This window comes from Grus americana, chromosome 26, assembly GCF_028858705.1.
Source record: "Grus americana isolate bGruAme1 chromosome 26, bGruAme1.mat, whole genome shotgun sequence".
NCBI classification, from domain to species: domain Eukaryota; kingdom Metazoa; phylum Chordata; class Aves; order Gruiformes; family Gruidae; genus Grus; species Grus americana.
In genome coordinates, this window is record NC_072877.1 from 4,025,279 (window position 1) to 4,046,940 (window position 21,662).

Consider the following 21,662-nt stretch of genomic DNA (forward strand, 5'->3'; position numbering starts at 1 on the left):
ACGCGTGCAGCCCTGCCGCCCTTCCCGCGGGGCTGGGTGCTGCGTCCTCCGGGAGCTTTGCTTTGCCGTCCCGTCCCGTCCCATCCCGTCCCCAGGAGCATCCACCCTGCACCCAGCGCTGCTGCTGATGCCCCGGTCCCCGCGTTGCCTCCTCCGGAGCCCGGTGGCATCGGCACGAGGCTACACCAGCCCTTTGGAGCGCAGCACGCCGAGCAGCACGCGCCGGGCAGCGGCCAGCCCCGGGGACGGCCCTGGGGACGGGGACACAGCCCTTGGGCCACGCGCGCTGCCCTGGGGACTGCCCGCAGTCGGGAGGGGAGAGGTGTCCAGCCCGTGTCCCCCCCCGGGAGGTGCAGGTTCACCTTCGGGACCCTCGCGGGAGGGACGGGGTCTCGCTGGGCTGGCAGGGCTGCGGGTGCACAGCCAGGGGCGGCTGGGGCGACTTTGCGGGGAAAAGCTGCAGCAAATGCATTTTTGGTCGTGACGGCTGCTGTCCTGGAGGTGAAGGGGGGCTCAGGGCACGCCGGGAGCAGAGCTGAGCACCCCGACGCAGGGAAGGATCCTGCAGCGAGTGCTGCAAACCCCTGGGCAGGCAGGAGGAACCCATTTGCCTCCGCTCCCATGGGCAGGACAGGCAGCGAGGAAAGCTCTGCTGTGCACGGGATGAAGCGCGCGGCCATGGAGGGTCTGGGGAGCGGGACCCCCGCCTCAGAGCATGCCGCCGGCAGCCCCGCAGCTCTTGGTGGGGATGATCTTCCTCTTGCAGGCGAACATCTTGCGGAGCTCCCCGCGGAAGCGGTCGTGCAGCCAGGCGTAGAGGAAGGGGTTGCAGCAGGAGGAGCTCATGGCGAACCAGTGGCAGAGCAGCTGGATGAGGAGGAAGTAGTGCTTGTTGATGAGGTTGATGTCGATGTCCCGGATGATGTTGAAGACGTGGATGGGGAGCCAGCAGACCCCGAAAGCCGCCACCACCAGCACGATGAGGCGGAAGATCTTCCTCTTCCTCAGGCGGTCGAACTCAGCTTGGCTCTGCGTGGGGTGGCCAGGCACCACCCGGTTCCTCAGCTTCACCGAGATGCAGATGTAGGAGAGGGAGACGGCGGAGAGGGGCAGGATGTAGGTGACAATCAAGGTGCCGTAGGCGTAGGCCAGGCGCTGCGTCTCCTTCTCCATCCAGAACTCCTCGCAGATGGCGAAGCCTTCCTCCCGAAACTCCACGTGGTACGTGTGGGCGATGGCGGGGGCCACCAACCCGCAGGAGAGCAGCCAGATGCCCCCCACCACGGAGATGCAGCTTGTGACCGAGATGCGCTTCTTCAGGGGGTGCACAGTGGCGTAGTACCTGTGGGGAGAGAAACGGGGGAGCCCGAGCCCCGGAGCATCCCCCCGGCAGCCGCGGGGCAGGGGGTGGCTGGCGGCAGGGCTGGGGGAGGCAGAGCCCTGGCAGCTCCGGGAACAGGGGCACGGCCCCGAGCGGCTGCTGGGAAGCGCTGGCCTGGGGACGGGGGGGGGGGGGGGTGACCACATCCCCTTGCTCTGCCATGGGGGCCAAGGGAGCGCCGGGTCACTCCCCTGTTTTGGGAAGCAGGGCACGGAGCATCCCTCCTGCAGCCTGTCTCTGAACCTGCCCTGAGGACCGCAGGCAGCACTGAGTGACGATAAAAGCTGGCAATTCTTCTTTCACTTCCTCCTCCCTTGAGCATCTTCCGCTCCTCTCGGCGCTGCCTCACCTATAATCAAGGGCTGGTCCTAAACGAGCTCCCGGCGAGGTACCTTCCGTGACCGTCGTTTGATTTCACGCAGCTCTTTCACATACTAAATGCTCTGCCCCCCGCCACAGCCTGCGCTGCCCGCTGCTTGGTTTGCGGAGTTCGCTATCGCAACGTTTAAAATTGCGACGTTCAGTAGCGCGACGTACCCAAAGGAAAACATCGACGGCTCTTCGCGTGCTTTGCTCGTGCTGAGCCCCGGCGTGGCTGCGTGCTTCCCCCCCCCTCCATTGGAGCCGGAGGATTTGGGCTAAAACCCATCCATTTTCGATAAATCCCAGCGATGTTTTATGAACAGACTGAGGACAGTATAACTCAGTGGCTGCCTCTTTAGCAGGAGCTAAAAACAGTTTTGTTGAAGAGCAAAAGAAGAACGCGCCAGCACTCCTGCGGACATCTCAATCCCCCGGCGAGGACAGCAGTCCAGGTTTTCTCAGCTATTCCGCTCAAATCTTTGGGGGTTTTTTTTTGTTTGTTTGTTTTGGGGGTTTTGCTTTTTTTTTTTTCTTTTTTCTTTCTGCCCTTCCCATCCCGGTCCTGCCCCAGGGGCAGAGGCAAAACCAGCACCAGCCGCACGAGAGGCACTCTCAGCACCGCCGTAGCTGCTGCCGGCATCGCACCCATCCCCGCAGGGTTTGGAGCATCTTTTATGAGAGGAGATCTCTATGGAAACGTGGTTTTTATCAACCACCTCCCGTCAGACCCTGCCCGGGCGCGCTCAGGGAGGCACAAGTGCTCTCCACACATGGACCAGAACACAGCATGATCTGGGTGCGAATTTATCCAGCAAAGTACAAAGAACTGGATGCAAACTCCAACGAGCCCTCGTGCGAGAGCTGCGCCTGCCGGGGGCACAGACCCGGTTGCGGGCGGGACTGGATTTGGATGGAGATGGCTTCGTACGGGCAGGCGTGAAAACGCACATCGTTCCCCGATGCAAACCAGCAGCCGGCCAAACACCCCCGCTATGCTTCCTCCACCCGAGGCCGAGCGCTGATGCTGAAGAAAAGGCTGCAGAGAGCCTGCAACGATCCCCTGGATTTTTCCTTTTCCGATTTCGAGTGTTTGGCACTTAACACCCCGAGCCAAGCGAGCAGCAGCTTGAGGGAATTTGAGGGGGACCGACCCAGACCCCTGCACCATCCGCCCCACCGGCACTTACCTGTCAACCGCGATGGCCGTGAGCGTGAAGACGGAGACGTAGACCGTCATGGGCTGCATCAGGAAGACAAAGTAGCACAAAAACTTCCCAAAAACCCAGCCCTGGGGGTTGAAGGCATAGGCCAGGGTGAAGGGCACGCACGTGGCGCACATCAGCATGTCGGAGAAAGCCAGGTTGCCGATGAAGAAGTTGGTGACGTTGTGCATCTTCTTGGTCTTGCAGATGACGTAGAGCAGCAGGTAGTTGCCGAAGATGCCGACGAGGACGACCAGGGCGTAGCAGGGGATGATGAGGGGTTTGAAGGACTGGATGAGCTGCACCCCGGTGAACTGCGCGCTGGCGTTGGAGCGGTTCTGCAGGGTGAGCTCGTGGACGGTGGCGTTGGTCACGTCCCCGTCCCCATCAGGTTCCATGGCTGCGGCTGAGACCTGAGAAATCCTCGTTTTGGCCAGCCTCAGCACCCCAAAATCCGTTGGTTGCAGGTTTCAGGTGTCCGTGGGGCACATCCTGCCCCTCATCACAGCTTTGCTGTGGTTGTCTGCCCCCCCCACCCCTGCCCCGCAGTTGCACAGGACCCTGCCCCGCACCCGGGGAGGCTCCTCAGGATGGCGGCTTCGTCCTGCGGGCTCCTGGGGAGAGGAATGGAAAATCAGGCTCGGAAAAGGGGCGATGCTGGCGAGCAGCCCTGCGTCGGGAGGGAGAGACAGCCCCGGGCTCAGCAGCAGTTACGGCTCAGGGAGGGGAGAAGGAGAAGGAGAAAAACAGCGGGGCTGACCACGGGCTCAGAGGAAGCACTTACCGAAATCTGGTCTCATCAGCACCCCTCTAAACAAAGCGCTTGCAGCAATCCTGCCTCTGCCCCAGCCCAGCCCGTGCGGAGGGGCAGGTGCTGGCAGAAGGGAAAAGGGAAGCGGCAGCTGAGCCAGAAAATAGCTCCTAATGTTTCTGGAAATAACAAAGGACGTTAATGCATAAACGAATAAAGATGCTCTGCTACTTTTGCGCTGCCTCAAAGCCTCGTGCGCCTGCACCCCGCTCATCCATCCCCCTAACGAGATTAACCGGGCTCTCCTCAAACGCCAAGCCTGACAGCAGCCAGCCCAGGGTTTGCTGCTGCACCGATTCAGGGGGCTCGGCCGAGGTATTTCCACAGACCCCGGCACAGTCCTGCCGAAAGCAGTGCCAGGTTTTCAGGTAATCGGCCCCGAAGGGAATGGGACAGGTGACAAGAGGGAAGTTAAGGGGCAAAAATTACATCAGTCCTGGCAGACGGGTCCCTGCCTGCCCTGCCTGCATCCTACAGGCAGCCGGGTTGTGCACACGGTGCTTTGCTGCCAGACCCCCGGGACCTCCCCCCCGGCACAGCCGTCCCTCTCGGGCTGCTCCGCATCCCCTGCCTCCCCCCGCACACTGGATCGTGTCACCACACGCTGCCGTCCAACTTTAATTTCCTGGGCCATTTCCATATATTACCTCCCACTCTTTCCCAGCACAGGACTTGCCACCCTGTTTATTTCTCTCTGTACCAGCTGTTATTTCACCCTTAAGCCCTCGCCTACTTGATTTCCTAAGACCAAAGCCCACCCAGCAGATTTTTGGAAGTCCTCGGGGGAACCTAGTGGAGACCTGCACCCAGCCGCAGTTTTGTAACGCGTCTCAGCAGCCCCCAAAAACTGCAAATTTGCATTAACTGGCCTCTTAGATCAACTTCCACGCACCCTACCTGCTTCACCCCACGCATCTGCAAGGCACCCCACCTCAAAGGATGCATTCGGAGGCAGAAGAGACTTTTCAGAATAAAGTCCCTCTTATGAAATATTTGCCGCTGAATCCAAAGCCGTGCAACCGCCTCCCCCACAGCCAGCCCCGCGCCGCTCTTTGTTCTGCTCAGGGAGGGATTTTGCCAGCTGAGCATCAGCAGGTAAAAATCCCCCCGCCCCCGTAAATAAATCACCCCGTGTACCGAGATACATCCACAGCCCCGCACGCATCCCGAAACCAAAGGTCGCTTTTCCAAATGAAGCGCCCGCAGCAAAGACTTAAGTTGTGCCATACAGCGGCAGCGTTCGCCGGCAGCCGCCTTCCCCCGGGCTGGGCAGCTCACACACCCCCCCCCGCAGCCCCCCTCACCTGCCGCCGGGGTGCGGTGAGCCCACGGTGGTTTTGGTCCCTGCCTAGGTGGGTAGCTCAGCCGTGCACCCCTTCTGCTGGCTGCGGACACCCCAGCTCCAGGAGCGGGGCTGAATCTGGCCCTTCCAGCGAGGAGGGGGACTGGGGCAAAATAATTTCAACTGGGGAAAGTTTTACTTGATTTAGTTTATTGCAATTAACACAAGCTTCTCATCATTGCCATGCGTATTGAGACAACAGAAAGGGTCAATAATTAAAAGGTATTTGGGGAAATGCCTCCCCCGTCCCCAGGCGTCCTCCTGCCCTGCACCTGAAATAACGGGGGGGGGGGGGGGGGGGGGGGGGTGTCACCCCAGAGCTAGCCAGGCACACAGCCTCACCTCCCGGGCACCCAAGGACATTAATGGGGTGCTCACATTTGCAATTAGTTGGGTGCTCATGCATCAAATAATTGGCTACTTATGCACAAAATAAAAGGGCATTCCTGCATTTATTAATTGGAATTTGCTCACGCAAAATGGCAGAGGAGGCTGCGACTTGCGCCCGGTGGAGGTGCGGGGACCAGCCTGGAGCAGGGGAAGGCACAAACTTCTGCACAGGCAGAGCCTGGGGTGAGCCCCCGCTCTCTGGGGGGTCTCGTACAGCTCTCCCGGGCTTTGGGGTGTGACCGTGAACATCTGGAGGATGTGCACACAGCTGGAGCTGCACAGCACCTGGTACCCAGCAAAGCCAAGCCAGAAGGGCTGTGATGCTGCAACCGCTCGGGGCTGGGACCGTCTTACAGCCGAGCCCAGGACCGTGGTGCCCATCGCCCTGCGCAAAGCCCACAAACTCCTGGGGGGCAAGTTAGCCTGAAAGAAATCTGAAGCAGCTTTTAGCCTCACCGGAGCATTTTCTGCACTACGACCTCATTCTTGCATCCCCCCTGCTCTGCCAAAACTCTTCTCAGTTATTCCTAAAAGAAAGTCTTTAACCACCAGGCACTCACTGGCCGTCCTGCTGGTGTGTCGCAGGCGGGCACCCATCCTGCGTACAAACGCCACGAGGAGCTCGGGGCTGTCTCTTCACACCCAGCTCGTGCAGAGCCCTGTCCTGCCCGGGGCACGCTGGCTGACACAGGCCACCCTTGCAGCGAGGTGATGAGGGGACGTCCCTGCCATGGCGGGAACAGAGCCCATTCCGGTGCTGGCTGGGTGGACACAGCACCAGCCACGCACGGTGTGCCCAGGGGCCGCATCCTGCGCCGGGGCCCTCCATGCCCAGCACGCTCTGTTTGTGCCTGTTTTGTCTCCATGACATTGAGCCTTGTCTATTAATTACCTGGCAGTTGCCATGGTTATGCCAAAGCCCTCCAGGAGATGCTGCCGCGCAGGATGCGGGATGGGGTGAGCGTGCCACTGCCAGGGGCTGCGGGAAGGGGGACAGAGCATCTCCCCAGACACCCATCCTTCCCGCTGCCGGGGCTATGCCAGCTCCGGCCATGGCCCGTGGCTCTCCAGCATCCCGCGCTGCATTTGCAGCCAGGGCTGGGCATGGTGTCTTGCAGACCAGGCTCCAGCAAGGGGCTTACGGCTGGTGTGGGGTGACAGCTCTGTCCCCACGCACCCATCAGCAAGCACCGGGCAGTTAGCGCTCACACACAGGGAGCAGCTGGGGGGGCCTCGCCGCCGTGCTCCCACCGCTCACCGGAAGGCACCGGCAAGTCGGCGGCACCACGGCGGTTACTTGTGCACTTCGCTGCCGGGCGCTCCCCCGACACGCACTGCGAGTTGAAGAGGCCACTGTGCAAATTCACCGGCACCGACCTTAATCCGCTTTGCGTTTCTTTTCTTCCTGGATTTCTTTATAGGGCTTAATCTGCACCCAGCGAGATGTCTTAATGCAGCTGCCGGATCACGCCGAGCAGCCGGCATTCAGCAAGCTTTCCAATTAACAGCGCGTTTCATTCCCGCCTCAGGAATTAGAAGCAATGAATTCATCCACCTTTATTCCTTCTCCCCCACAGCTAGCACCCCTGCCTGCACCCAGCACGAGCAGAACACCTCTGGGACAGGCAGCGGGGGGGGGGGCTGCATCGCCCCAGCCTCACGCAGGCTCCAGCCCTGAGGCACCCTCAAACCCAAGGAGCCCTGGCAGCAGGGTGCAAGGGAGAGCCCTCACCTTCAGGCACGGCATCGTCACACTGAAAATGGTCCCAGAGCTGATCCCAGTGGGGAAAATAAGCCAGAATCACCTGTTTCAGTGAGAGGTGCAATGGTCACGGCTCCGATCCTCTCTCCAGGAGTCGCACGCGCAGTCTTGTGTGCTGGGAGCAAGGCGAGGGCAGGGAAAAGCTGGACGAGTTAATTGCTCGTTATAGTTCTGCTCTTCCTTCCCTCTCCCCTCCCCGAGCTCGGGGCTGGGCTCAACAGCGGCTTTCTGCTCCCCATGCCAGGGCACACCCCAAACCCACGCGCGGGGAAGGGGCTGGGGGGCACGCGCTTGCCTTGCGGGAGGCGATGCCCGAGAAACCCCTTCCCAGGGTGAAGCCCACGTGCGATCGCCCTGTGATCCCATCCCCTCGCGTCCCCAAGCCCGGCACAGCCCACGCCGGTGGCTGACGTGCTGCAGCCCATCAGGGTTGGCTGCTGGTTTCACCCAGGCCCATCTCCGGAGCCATTACTGCGTGATGACAGCAATCTTCCCTCCACGCGCCGATCAGCTCATCTCTGTGGCTTTTTCTATTATAAGTGGGGAAAATAAAAAAAAAAAAAGACCCCCGTGCTCCCTTCCCAGCCCACCCTGCCTGCAGATTCAGGGTTCCTCTTCAGAGTCAGCCTCGCTGCCAGCTAATACCATGCATGTAATGGATTTGGGCAATTTTCTCAATTAGGAGTTTTAATTATATTATTTCAGTGGCTGCTTGTTCTGGGCGGATTTTGGCTGCGTTTCCTGGGCTGCCATGAAGACAGCAACACAACTTTGTCCTGTTGATCCAAACAGGCGATGGCCAGAGCAATTCCTGCCGGAACAAAAGGACCATTAGAAGGGATCTCACAGGAAAATCGGTGCCAGGGCTGCGCAGGGTTGGGGGGGGGCACAATCTTCCCCCAGAAGGGGTGGCTGAGCTTACGTGAACACGCAAGTCCCAAGCCAGAGTGTGGTACAGCCTTCCTCCTCCAGACACGCTCGGGCTGGGAGGGCCCCTGAGCCCCCTGCCAGGGCAGCAGGCAGGGCAGCAGGCAGGGCAGCAGGCAGGGCAGCAGGCAGGGCAGCAGGCAGGGACCCCCAGCCCCATGGGTTTGCTACGTGACCCACAGCATCGCTGCGATTGCACCCATGGAACGCGTTTTCCTGAGAGGAGGCAGGGGGCACCGGAGGCAGCAGGCAGGGAGGGAGGGACAGGACAGCAGGCAAGAGCAGGCTGGCATGGCAGCACCAGAGCACAGTCCAGACTAACTCCAGGGTATTTGCACTTTCCCGTTGTTATTGCAATAAAAGAGGAAAAAAGAACATTTCTGGGAGCAAGGTAGGAATGGAGGGGGCAGAGAGAGGAGACAAGGGATGATATCCACAGCCCAGACAGTCTGTGTCCCCCTGCAAGGATCCATCCCATTTGGCATGAGGCACTTGCAGCTCCTGGCACGGGGCATCCCCACCATCACGCCAGCTCCACTCCCAGAACTTCAAAGTCTTCTCCGAGCTGCAGCTATTCTATGGTGCTCTGACATCATCCTCATCGCCTACATTTTCCTCTGAGAGCTCTTCCTCGTGGGCTTCAGACTTAGCATCATCTTCCACTGGGGACAGGAGATGCAGGGCTGCAGTGGGAGGGGGTGGCCCTGCCCCACTGAGGGGAGGTGACCCCCCCCCTCCCCGGCTGCAAACACAGCCGGCGATCCCACCCCACACGAGGTGGGGGAGCACAGACACCATCCCACCCCACGGCAGCAAAAACAGAGCTGAGAGCCAGCATGGACCACGGTGTTGAGTCCATGAATGCAAACAAGCACTAACCCCCCCCAGACCACCAATCCCTCCGTCCCCGGGGTGAAGCAGCCCTGTGGAGGGCACAAGCTGCCACCAAAGCCACCGTGGGACCCACGGAACATCCCCAGCACGGCCCCCAACCCACCCGCTCGCCCTGGCCCCGCTGCACTCACGGGTGACGTGCTGCCCGCTCAGATAGACCGGTCCAGCTCCACACTGGAGCACGAAGGTGACGGGAGGGACCAGCTCCAGACCTTTGAGGCTGATCTGCAAAGAGTTGGAGCTCAGAGCCACCCCCCAGGCCAATCCGGGCAGGCAGCAGCACGGGTTCACCCCCGCAGCACCATCATGGCACGGGCAACTCCTCCGCACCAGGGAGGGTTTGCAGGCAGTCGCACGGACGTGGCCAGAGCCGAAAGGAGCCCCCAGCATCACCCACGGCTCGGTGGAGACCCAGCTCCCAGGGTGAAATTATTTGAAGTTATTACCCTGCGTCCAGGGGCCGCACGCCAGGCTGCCCTTACCATGGGGAGCACTGAGGTCCGCAGCGCCGCAATGGGCACCGGCTTGTGGTCTCCGTAGGTGTTTTTTGAATCCACGGCCACCACGTGCAGCTCGTCCCTGGCCTCAGCCCCCAGGCAGATCTGCAGAGCCCAGCAGAGACCTCATGGCAGGGAGCCCAGCCGTCAGCCAGCCCCGCTGCTGGGGCACCCAGCTGTCTCCGATGGGCTCTTCGGCAAGCCTCAGATCTCACCGTTCTCAGCATGAGCAGGTGCTCCAAGAAGTCATCGTCCTCCTTCACCACGCAGCTCCGGGTGCCCGTGTTCAGCTGGCAGCCTGCAGGGACGCAGCCCTGTCGGTGCAAGAGCAAGCCGCCCCTCCGCACAAGCCTCGGGCGAGCCGAAAGCAAAAGGGAAGCTTCCCCAGGTGCACCTCCGCAGGAAAAGGGGAATCACACCCCATGCACACCCACCCCGGCTGCCACCGTCCCCCACCTCGCTCCTGCCACCAGGTCCCACCAAAGCAGCCCGGGGCGTGCAGCTCCGTACCCCACAGGGCAGTAACCGGCCTCTCCGCCGACAGCGACCTGGAGAAGGGAGAAGAGCTGCTCATCCTCCGGAGCAGATCCAACACCGGCAGCAGGAACCAGCTCCTGTGGAACAAACACCAGAGAAAACAGCCTTTGGCTGCCCTGGAGCAGAAACACAAGGAAGAAATGTGACTTTGGAGCACTGAGAGCAAACTCTCTGGTCTCAAAAGCCCGGAGCCAGGCCAGCAGCTGGACCAACGTCCCCTGGGCAGGATAGCATCGCTAAGTGAAGAACAAAACCACCACTTACACATCCTCTGGGGAAAGGAAAAGCCAGTTAAATGCATTTACAGACAAAAACAGCTCCAAGAGGATGAGCAGCCTCCCTGCAGCAGGGGAGCACCATAAGCAGAGGTAGCACAGGGCACCCTCTGAGCACAGAACAATTTGGGCTGAGCAGAGCGGCTGAAGCCTCAGGGAAACATTTGGTACTGAGAGAGCACTCGGAGGGCTCTAAATGCCACTCCAGCATCAGGTGCTTTGCCAGCATGGGCGTTTAATCTAGCAGCACAACCCAGCACAAGGACTGGGGTGTCAGAGGGAGCTGCCCCCCACGCACAGCAGCAGCCCCAGGGGACCACAGGACCCATCCTTCCCCACACCCTGCCCAGCAGCCCATACCCAGCCAGGGAGAGCAGCACCAAGAGAGCAACAAGCACCTGCACCCCACACCGGCTGTTAATAAAGAGCAGGGGGACCCCAGGAGGTGCAGTTTGGGAATGCGGTGCAGGTGCTTCGGGGCCGGGGGGGGGGGGGGGGGGGGGGCAGGTGGCACCAATGCATCCACCAACCCATCCACCAACCCATCACCGCACATCCCCAGGAGGACCTACACCAAACAGGGAAGCTCACCTGAGCCAGGTTTAGCTTGATTAGAGATGAGGATGCTAGCCCTGCTGGGGGCATGAAGAGACCCTGGGGCCCCCCATCCCCTGGGACAGCCCCCCTTCACCCCCTGCTCAGGGCTTGCCTGCTGTTTGGGAAGTTACTCGTTAACACGGTGGGGGGCTAACGAGCAGCTCCTGGGCTGGTGTTGGACTGTGCTGGTCACTGAGGGTACCCTGGGGAGGATGAGGCCATGGGGGGCTGGGGGGAACACAGGACCTGCTTGTGCTCGGGGTCAGCTGCAGGGGTCAGAGACCAGCCCCCCAAGAGCCATCAGAGCCACCAAACCGATGTCTGAAGCTCTAAAATGGAAACAGTCACCAAGAGCTGCATTTTTCTCTTTATTTAGTGATTTCATCCTTGCTGGGTATTACGAGCAAAATGCACCAAGGGAGGATCCCAGCAGGGGAGACCCTGCAGCACCCCGGTTCCTGGGGCTGCAGCCGGACCCCGCAGGCTCCGTGTGGGAGCTGGGACATCCCCGGTGCCAGGAGGTGGCACTGGGTGCCTCTGCATGGGCTCCCGGGCAGGGATGGGGCAGCCAGGGCAGCTTGAGGGGCTGTGGGTGCATGGGGTGCCCCAGGCATCATCCTGGCACGGGGCTCTCTGCCTGTCCCCAGCAAATATTCACACTGGTAAAAAACTCCCGAATTATGGAGGGACGGTGGTGCCAACCTTCTGGTGCATTCCCAGGCTGGCAAACCCCCGGGGGACACAAAGCCCCATCCATGGGGCACAGGGCTGGGGGGTGCTGTGCCCGGCGCCGGGGAGGGACACCCCTGCTTGCCAGGGAGCCCCGGCTCTGCCTGCCCTTTGGGGGTGCAGGACACGTGGCAGGGCAGGGGGCTGGCACTGCGCACACCCGGAGCACAGCTTCTCCCTGCCTGCCCGCTCAGGGGGTCCCTGCCCGCCACAGCCCCAGGAGCCCGGGAGGGAGATGCACCCCAAAGCTCGGGCAGCCCCTCGGGAAGGACACGTGGAAGAAGCATCCCTCTGCTCAGCACGGATTCGAAGGCATCGCAAAATTTTGAAGGTTTATTTCACACAGAGGGCAGGGGGGGAGAGACAAAACAGGACAAAAACTTTACAGTCACTGTGACATATTTACAACCAACACCATCCCCAAAAGTCGCCGTGCAGCAGCGTGGCACGGGCACAGCCACGAACGCGAGCGCCCATCTGTACGCGCCCCCCGAGCTCTGCTCGCGCTGCAGCGTGCGGAGGAGCTGGACTGGCCCTGTCGCCGCTTCCCACCGCGCTGGCGGCACAAATGGGTTTTAAAGCCGGAGCGAATCACCTCCCTGCCCTCACCCCGCTGCCCACGTACCCAGCCCCGTGTGCAGGGACCTCGGGATGAAAACCACCCTCCTACAACGCTCCCCCCGGCCTGACCCCGCTGCTGCTCCCCCAGCTTCATCTAAACAGCCCCCCCAGCCCTGAATGGCAGGGAGGCACGGACATCTGCCCTGAGCAGGGAGGGAGAGACAGGGGGAGGTTTGACAAGAGCATAATTCACGTTTTTTGCTCCCCTGTGCTTTTCCTTTGCTAAAGGTATCACCGTGGCTCCCGGGATCGCACCCAGCCCTGGGAATGCAGCGGCTGGGGCAGGGATGGAGCAGAGATCCTGGAAAGGGCTCGTGCCTGCAGGAGACTCTTCTCCCCTTCCCGACGGGCTGTCCGAAACCCAGCCGAGCCCAGGACAACGGGGTCCTTTGGGAGAGCGGAGCCACTGGCCACCGCATCTCGATGCCGGCCGCACCAGGAAGCACCCCCGGGGTGGGGGAGCTTGTTCCCCATCTGCACGGGGAGCACAGGCACGTCCCCGAGGCTGCGCTGCCTCTTGGAGAGCGGCTTGGGAGCTTTTTCCCAGAGCAGCCGGCTCCTCGGGCCCTGCTGTGACCACGAGCGCTCCCAAGGGAGAACCCCTCTCCTCTCTGGGTCGGTGCATGCACTGGAGGGTCCTTCCAGCGCCGTTGCCCCCAGCGCCGTTCCTCTGTCCCCTTTGCAACACCCGGCCCTGCAAGAAGAGGGTGGGATGTGACACAGCGTCACCCACCAGGCTCAACCCTCGCTGCTGCGCAGCTCTGGGGACAGGGACCCAAAGCAACTGCCCCGGCAGAAAGGGGAGCGGCGCGCACGGAGGGGGATGCAGGATTGGCGCTGGGCAAAAAGCACCACGTGTAAGGTCTGGAGCTCCTGCAGCCAGTGAGCCAACGCAGCAGAGGCAGCCACCCCGACGGGGGTTAAAGCATCCCCGGGAGGTGTCAGCAGACGGCCGGGCTGACGCCAGGCTCACGTGCCCCAAAGCGGGCAGCTGCCGCGGGCTGGCCAAAGGCTGCGCTCCCCCAGGGAAGGCAGCGGCCAAAGCGGGCAGAGGAGACGCCGCAAGGGACGATGGCTCCGACCCCGCCGCAGCGCCGGCCGAGGGGGAAGCGCGGTCACTCTCTTACCGGCTCTCAGCTGCTCCCAGTCAGATGGAAGGACCTGCTGGCATCTCTCTGCCGGCAAACCTTAAACAGGAGAGCGAGCACAGTGTGTGAAGAGCCCAGACCTTTCCCACGATTTACCATCCCATGTTCCCGGGGTGGATAAATCCTTCCTCAGAACACGCAGCTTCAGAAAACACTTTGTGCACATCTCTGCCACGGCAGCTCTGCCTGCGTGTGCTGGCAGGAATCTCTCCTGCCTTCGGGTGTCAGGAGGGGTTTCCGACCAGAGCGAGCCAGTTAAAATCCACAGTAACCAGAATGATTCAAATTTTGTAACACTGATAAAAAACTCAGGGGGGAAAATCCCCACCCTGTAATTTGCAGAAGGAGGTGTAAACCCACGTAAAGGTGCAGGCAGCGGGCTGGCAGGGCAGAGGCACAGCACAGGCATCCCTGCCATCCCTCTGCCCTGGCACAGCGCTGCCGGCTTGCGAAGCCTGTCTCTGTGCACAGTGCTGCCGGCAGTCAGGGACGGAGGGTGATGAATAAATTCCCTCCCCAGAATTACACTCCGTCAGAGGGCAAAGCAACCCGCAGAGCCCAGGCTGGCAACAGCAGCCCCCTGGCTGCCTCAGTGCAGAGGGGCTCCCCGTGTTTTCCTTCTTTAACAGCAGAAAGTGGGAGCGGGGGGAGCAGGGAGGAAATTCCCGGCTTTAGGATGCGTTCCTGTTCAGCTGGTTCGCTTCCCTGTCCACCACCAGTGTTTTCTTTACCCAGGAACAGCAGACCCCATCCCAGTGGGCCGGGGTGTTCCCCGGGAAGGGACAAGGTGGGACTGGGCTGGGACGGCAGTTTTGCAGCCCAGTGGAGGGGCCAGGGGTTTAGCGGAACCTAAAGGCAGCGGTTCCCAGCCCTGCACCCCAGCAGCCCTCCCACGCACCCCGGGCACTGCCTGCCCTTCGACTCCAGGGACTATCTGCCCTCCGGCTCTGCGCTGCATCGTCAGACCACCGCCCCACCATTGACAGCCCCCCCCCGGTCGGTCCCCCGGAGTCCCCCAAGCAAGTGCCTGCGGGTACCTACTCGTCAAGCTGCGAGCACAGCGTGGTCTGGGTGCCCTGCGGCCGGGACTCGCTCAGGGGCCGCTGCCGGTGGCCGCTGCCCTGGGACAGGGTGGTCTCCTCCGTCCGGCTGCTGCAGCAGCTGCTGCTGCCGCTGCCCTGAGCCTCGCCGTCCTCCCCAGGGTGTCCGGGGGCCGCTGCCTTGCTGTCCTCCGAGGGTCCCCCCCGGGGGCTGAAGGCACAGGGGCAGCGCTGCAGGTCCTGCGAGACGGCGTGGAGCCGGCGGTCGGCGCGGCGCGGGCAGCACAGCAGCTTGCGGAAGGCGCTCCTGAAGTCGGGGCTGCGGCAGTAGATGATGGGGTTGAAGGCTGAGTTGACGTAGCCCAGCCAGTTGAGGAAGAGGAAGAGCTGATCCGGCACCAGCGGCCGGCAGAAGACCTTGATGATGTTGGCCACGAAGAAGGGCAGCCAGCAGAGCGTGAAGGTGCCCATGATGATGCCCAGGGTCTTGAGAGCCTTGTGCTCCTTGATGGCCAGCAGACGGGAGGGCCGTCTCCGCCGGCCGCTCCTGGAGCTGGGGCTGGGGGGCTCCTGCAGGAACCTCACCTTGTCCTTGCCGATGATCTGGACGTGCCGCGTAGCCACAGCGAAGACACGGACGTAGACGAAGATCATGACAAGCAGGGGCACGTAGAAGGAGATGGTGGAGGAGATGATGGCATAGGTCATGTTGGTGACAAAGTCACAGCAGCGCGGGTCGTCGTAGCAGCGCACTGCCTGCTCGTCCGCCCCGTCCCGCCACCAGTGGTTCATGATGGGGAGGAAGGAGATGAAGGCAGAGATGGCCCACACCATGCACACCACGGCCCGCGCCCTGCCCTTGGTCACCAGCGCCTCGTACTGCAGCGGCGACGTGATGGCGAGGTAGCGATCCACGGCGATGGCGCACAGCGTCTCGATGCTGGCCGTGACGCACAGCACGTCCAGCGAGGTCCACAGCTCGCACACCATCGTCCCGTAGGGCCAGTGGCCGCTCAGCAGGATGGTGGCCCCCGGCGGCACCACCAGCAAGCCCATGATGAGGTCGGCGCAAGCCAGCGAGGTGATAAAAACGTTGGTCATGGTCTGCAGCCGCGGCGTCTTGGCGATGGCCACGATCACCAGCAAGTTGCCGGCCACGATGACCAGCACGGTGAGGCCGAGCGCGGCCCCCACGGCCCACTGCCGGCTCAGGCTGGCCGCCCCGCTGCAATTGCTGCCGCTGCCCAGCGCTGCCGCCCCCCAGGCGCTGCCGTTGCCTGCGGGCAGGGGACTCATCTCTGCCGGGCGGGCTGGGGGTAGGGGGGGCACGGACCCCCGCACCCCGACGTGCGCACCCCGCTCCCTCCCCGGGCAGCCCTCGGGGCGGACCGGCGGGGCTGCGGCGGGGCCGGGCTCCCCTCCGCGGCGCTGCCCGGGCCGCTGCGGGGAGGAGGAGCCTTTAAAGGCTCGGGGCGGCCCCGGGCTGCCCCGCTCCGGAGATCAATGAAAGAAGAGCGGGCTCCGGCACCGCCTTCCCCCCCGCCCCGGCCGGGCACCCCCCGGCCCGCCCCGCTTCCCTCCGGCACCTCCCCGGTGCACCCCGGCCCCTCGCCGTGCGCCCTTGCCCCGCCGCCCCTCACCGTGTGCCCCGGTCCCACGCCATCCGTCCTCGTTCCCCACGCACCCCGCACCGTGCCGTGCACGCACCAGCCCCTCGCCACGCACCCCGGTCCTTCTCTGTGCACCCCTCGCCGTCAGTGCACCCCTCCTTCCCTCTATGCACCCCTCGCCACTTGCCCCACGCACCTCAGCATCTCGCCCCGCACCCCGGGACCTCGCTGCGTGCGCCCCACCGCCTGCCCTTCTCCGTACAGCCGTCACCGCGCTCAGGCTCTCCCTGGCAGGACAGGCGGCGGGGACACCGACACCCCTGTCCCCCTGACATCAGCAGAGGGATGGCGAGGTGACAGCCCCGCTCCAAGAGACGACATCCAGGGCGTCTCACTGTCACTATTTCACTTCCACCTTTATTGCCCAAACCCCCTTCCCAGCTGGTGGAGGAGGCTGGGCAGACCTTTGCTGCTCCCCTTCCTGCTTTCGGGCGGGTGCTGGTGTTTTGGAGACCCCCACCCACATTTCCTTCTCCACGCACGGCAGCGGGGTGCCGCCTCGGACTGGAAGGCACTGGGCTGCCCCAGAGCCCCAGCAGCCTCGGCCCCATCGCTGCCCCCAGCTCCGCTCCTCCGGAAGGTCCCTGGGCAGGCTCCAGAGCGGGTAATTTTTTCACTATCAGCTATTTATACAAATACTGGAACTTCTAAGACAGGCGCTCTCCAAATATGGCGTTTTGAAGTTTCAGCCAAATGGGGGAATGTTGACAAAGAGGAAAAAAATATGTGTAAAAAATTATCCAGTTGGCATTGCTTCCCATTCATGAGCTAGCAAAACAGAGCCCCATTTTTACAAGCTTGATCTTTACAAGACCGTTTCAGTTTTTCAAAGCGGTCAGACGAGGGCTTGATGCAACCCCGTTTAGCTCCTAGCTCTGGCATTAATTGCTGGCTTGGACCGAGCCCTGGGCTTGCTATTTACAGGGTGATTTGTCCCTCCGCTGGAACGGTGCATGGCACAAACGAGATGTGTGCAGGAAAAGTCATCGTCCTTTCAGCGTGGCTGCACATGCAACTCAAGCGTGTGTCAGCACATGGAGCCGCAGCTGGATTTTGTGTCTGCAAAGTAAAGCAAGAGCAGCTGTGGGGATGTCCGTGGATAACGGGGGCGCTGGGCTTGGCTCTATGGAGCTGGCAGAGGCTGGGCACGGGGACAGGATGCCCGGCTCTGTCACGACCTTGCTGGGTGACCAGGAGCTGCTGGCTCCCCATGCTTGCCTCCGCTCCCCATCCTCGCCTCCGCTCCCCATCCTCGCCTCCGCTTCCCCAGCAGCCCAGCGTGCACCCACACAGCAGAGCTGGGCTGCGCGCTGGCTCCTGGGTACCGAAAAGGGCTGCAGGACTCAGCCCTGGGGGTTTTACAGTGTCTTCTCCTGCAGATAGTCCTTCACGGCGCTTTCAGACCATCTCCACACCACCGTGCTCTGGAGGGGATCTCCCGCTGCATTCAAAGCAACAGACAGACTGCCCGTGGCGGGACAAACAGCCAGGCTTTCTCGAGATGCCGAAGCAGGCATCCAAAACACCACTGCTGATGTCTTCTCTCTGGATCTCAAGACTTTTCCTCCCACTCCCAGACAGGAGAGCTCGCCACCCTCCTCCCTTCCCAGGGAGCCGACTCGACTGGGGAGAGGAAGGGAGAGTCCCAGGCATTTCATCAAGGCAGGGGAAGTAACGTGGCTCGGTATCTTTGTCCCAGTTTTACAGCTGGAAAAGCTGAAGCGCGGAGATGCTGGGTCTCGCACAGCCCTGTCCGCCATCCCCGCTGCTCTAGAGCCTCGAACCGAGCCCCCGCAACGCCAGAGACCCTGGCTGCACCCTCCAGCTCAGGGCTGTCACCACGGAAAGCATCCTCTCCCCTTGCCCATCCCTGCCACGGGCCAGAAACGCTGGCCCAGCTCTCTACCTGCGGCCACCACGGGCAGGGGGAGGCTGAGCCAGCCCCGGAGAGACGCTGCAGGGAAGTGCTGGCCGGCGGGTCAAGTGGCTGTTTAGAAAACTCTGGGAAAATATGTTTATGCCATGGATCAGAGCAGCTCCTTTGGCTGTTGCTACAGAATAAACAGTGGATATTTAAAAATACTTCTTTATATATAGAGAGAGAGTCAGGATGGATTAGGGAAGATCCCTGCTCAGGGAGAGCTGGGATGCAGGGAATGAACGGCGCAGCTCTCCTTGCACATGGAGCTTCTGGTGCCCATGGATGTGTTTGGAGAGAGGAAACAGATGTCTGAGCTGGTCCCAGACACATCCGAGGGGACAGAGGGTCTGCCTGGGCACGGAGGTCTCAAACAGCATCCGAGGGGGCGGGGGGTCTGCCTGGGCACGGCTTTAGAGGGGCAGAGAGCCCAAGGAGCAGCTGTGGAGCCCTTTGCAGAGGGTGTTTAGCAGCTCCTGGAAGATGCCTCATCGCGGGGCAATTTCACCTCCAAATGGATCCTAGCACCAGAACAAGGCGTCTGCAAGGTCCGGGGTTCCTCCGAAGGTGGTGCTGAGGGCAAGGGGCTGCATACCATCCTGCAGTATCAGGCTCCCCCACGCCCACTGATGCCCAGCACTGCCCTGACAGCAAGCAGGAGCCATCCCTTAGACCAGAGGAGGATGCTTCCTCTGGGCCAGTGTTTCTCCTGCAAGGAGCTCAAATTCCCTTTTGTAGCTTCCCAGGGAAATAACTTGGGATCATTCAGGCGGGACACAAGCCCACCTTCCTCCAGCTGGTGCACCAGCGTAGCCCCCCACGCAGGGCCAGGGGAACCTGGTTTGGCCAGCCCTGGCATCCTGAGCCTGTGTCAGGTGTAAATCACCTGCCCTGATCTTCAACACAGTTTTTGCATGCTGGCACTCCTGCTTAAGTGGATGCAAAGTCCCTGCGCTGCTTAATCCCTGTCCCGCAGCTTTATCCACCCCAAGCAGGCTGCACGCACACAACATCCTAATTAAGCGTTTCAGGTTCACACGTACGACTCGGGTTCTACTAATCCCCCCCACCGAGGGTGTGGGTGAGGCACGATCCCAGACACGCAAAGCGGATAAATCAGCGCCTGGCATTCAGCAGATAGAGGGGAGCTTGTGACGGCTGCAGGAGTTTGGCAGATGTGAGCTCCGGCTCCAGCCCGCTTCGTGGAAGGGCGATGCACCCCGAGGGGTGACGAGCTGGTGTCGATGGCGGTGTCAGCACCGCAGCCTGTCACCTGCAAACTGGAGAGCCAGACCTTGTCCAAACCAGAGGTACCCCAGCGTGCCTGTGCGGATGTGCACCGGGATGAGGGTGGCAGGGGAGGACGGATCATTCCCATCTGCCCAAGAGATGAATCCAGCCTGGCCAGGTGGTGCACGAGCGGCTGGCAGGGAGGAGGTACCAGCTATCAGATCCCTGCCCAAGCTCCCGTGACCTGCCACCTCAGGTATTAAGCACAGTTTTAATCCTCTATCCCTCATGTTCAATTCATGATTGCATCTGTGAGCTCGCTAAAGCTGGCTGGGCCCAGAGAGGGCAGGCGGGCACCGAGGAGGGGCTGAGGCTCGGTGGGAGGAGAGGAGAGACTGGGCAGCAACAGGCAAGCGCCAGCTTTGCCTCTCAGCATCGTTAAACGCAGCACATTCAGACTCTGCCAAGGCTGAGCCGGGCTGATGCCACACTGGGATAAAACAAAAGCTTTTTATAGCTGGGAACTCTTGCTCTCTCTGCCCTGGCACGCTGTTCGCATACTCGCCGTTACAGAACAAGTGATAAAAACCAGCGTACGGCAGGAGTCACGGTGGCATTGCTGCTCGCTGCAGGCACACCGGCGGCAGGGACGGGGGCATCCCCATCTCCCCAGGGCCTCACTGCTCTCCCCTTTGCTTCAGCCTTCCCCAGCTTCCCCATCGCAGCAGAGGCTCAGAAAACCAAACCCAGCGCAGCGCTGAAACTGCCGACAGAGCGTTTGAGGGTTTTGCCTGTCCATCCCCAGCCCTTCCCCGGAGCACGGGCACCGGGAGCTGAGCGGGGGGAGGCACTACTGTACCCAGAGAGATGCAGTTCAGCTTTGCACCAGTAAGAGACCGTGCCAGAACCCCTCCTGAGCCAGGCTTGTGTTGCAAAGCATTGCCCGTCCGTGGAATTCAGAGCCAGAGCTGTGCTGGCACAAGTCCCCAGCCCAGAGCAAAGGGCAAGGGCAGGCAGAAGGGGTTCACCACCAGAGCCCTGGGAGAGCTGCGAGCCCCAGCACCTCTGGGGCGGGCACTGCACCCCTACTGCCTCATCAGCACTCGTTCCACACCATGCTTCCAACAAGGTTTTCCAAGAAACCACATATACTCTATGCCCCAGCCTAGCCAGGGCAACCTGAGTGGCCACTAAAACCCTCAAGAGCTTCGAGATACGATTTAGTTCTGTGAACTCCCTGGGGAAGCACTCAGGCAGGTACGGGGCAGCAGGCTCAGGCTCTGCAGGCAGGACTGTCACTGCTGAGAGCTGCCAATCCCCATGGTGGAAGTCCTGCCAGCCCAGGACCCCACAGCATCCCCATCCGCACAAGGGCTCTGAGCAAGCCCTGCCCAGAGACCCCACAGACCCACAGCACCCTGCGATGCTACGTGGGGCTGAGCAGACATCCCCTCTGCAGCAAACCCACCCGGGCTGGGAGCCATCCCCCACGCAAAGCCACGCGCCGTGGCACTCCCTGCACCGGAGCAAGCCACCGGCCCCTGCAAGGCTGCCTGCCACAGCGCTGGCTGCCACCAGGGTCCCACCACCTCCCCGGCCTCTTCTGTTCCTCCATCCCTAAATGCCTCCCAGGTGGAGGGGGCTGCATCCCGCCTCAGCATTAACCCCCTCTTGCCAGGCACGCTGGTGGAGCCAAAGGGTGAGATGGGGCTGTCCTGGCTGCAGGGAAGACCCTGCTCACCCACCCAGGGCTACCGGGGACACCCAGGGACAGCAGAGGAGGATGGTGAGGACCGTGTGATGCTCAGCCCTGTCCCTAAGCAAGAGCTGCTCAAGGAGCATCATTTTACCCCAAATCCCCCTGGCCACCCCATGCGGTGCGAGGATGGAGCCCGGGGTTCGGCGGGGTGGGCACGGGGCCAGGCCAGGCGCTGGGCTTTTGGCAATGGGTCCTGCTCTGCCTTTAATGTCCGCAGCGGTAATTAGTCTGGGGCTCTCTGCGCTGAGACTTTAGGAATAGTTTCCATATCGGATTCACAAATCTTTCTTTGAAGTTGTTTGGGATTATCTGTCATCATGTTTCCTTGTCAGCACATAAACACGCTGTGATGAAGCTTTAACCCGCTGGGTACTGCCTGTCCCGGGAAGGCTGGAGGAAGCTGTACATAAACTCTCAGCTCGATATAAACTCTCCTCCCCCGGTAAATACAAGCACAGCGCTGGGAGCCGCAGCACCGCGTCAGCCGGGGCTCAGGCACAGGCAGCAAAAAATTCCCTGTGTCAGAACAATAAAAAATAATAAAAATGTGACTCATTCACTGACTCGTT

At 61.6% G+C, this 21,662-nt stretch overlaps 2 protein-coding genes across 2 annotated transcripts; both read right to left on the reverse strand.

Moving 5' to 3' along the window:
- Window positions 1-140: 140 nt before the first annotated feature.
- On the reverse strand, window positions 141-3,551 carry LOC129196726 (prolactin-releasing peptide receptor-like). The gene is made up of 2 exons (XM_054804607.1): window positions 2,932-3,551; window positions 141-1,342 (listed from the first exon to the last, which is right to left on the reverse strand). The coding sequence occupies exons 1-2, from the start codon at window positions 3,342-3,344 to the stop codon at window positions 709-711; spliced, it is 1,047 nt and encodes a 348-aa protein (XP_054660582.1). The 5' UTR covers window positions 3,345-3,551; the 3' UTR covers window positions 141-708.
- Window positions 3,552-8,242: 4,691 nt separating this feature from the next.
- Window positions 8,243-16,041, reverse strand: ADRB3 (adrenoceptor beta 3). Its single transcript, XM_054804788.1, has 6 exons — window positions 14,518-16,041; window positions 10,080-10,183; window positions 9,785-9,867; window positions 9,555-9,674; window positions 9,204-9,297; window positions 8,243-8,840 (listed from the first exon to the last, which is right to left on the reverse strand). The coding sequence occupies exons 1-6, from the start codon at window positions 15,810-15,812 to the stop codon at window positions 8,755-8,757; spliced, it is 1,782 nt and encodes a 593-aa protein (XP_054660763.1). The 5' UTR covers window positions 15,813-16,041; the 3' UTR covers window positions 8,243-8,754.
- Between the last annotated feature and the right edge of the window lie 5,621 nt (window positions 16,042-21,662).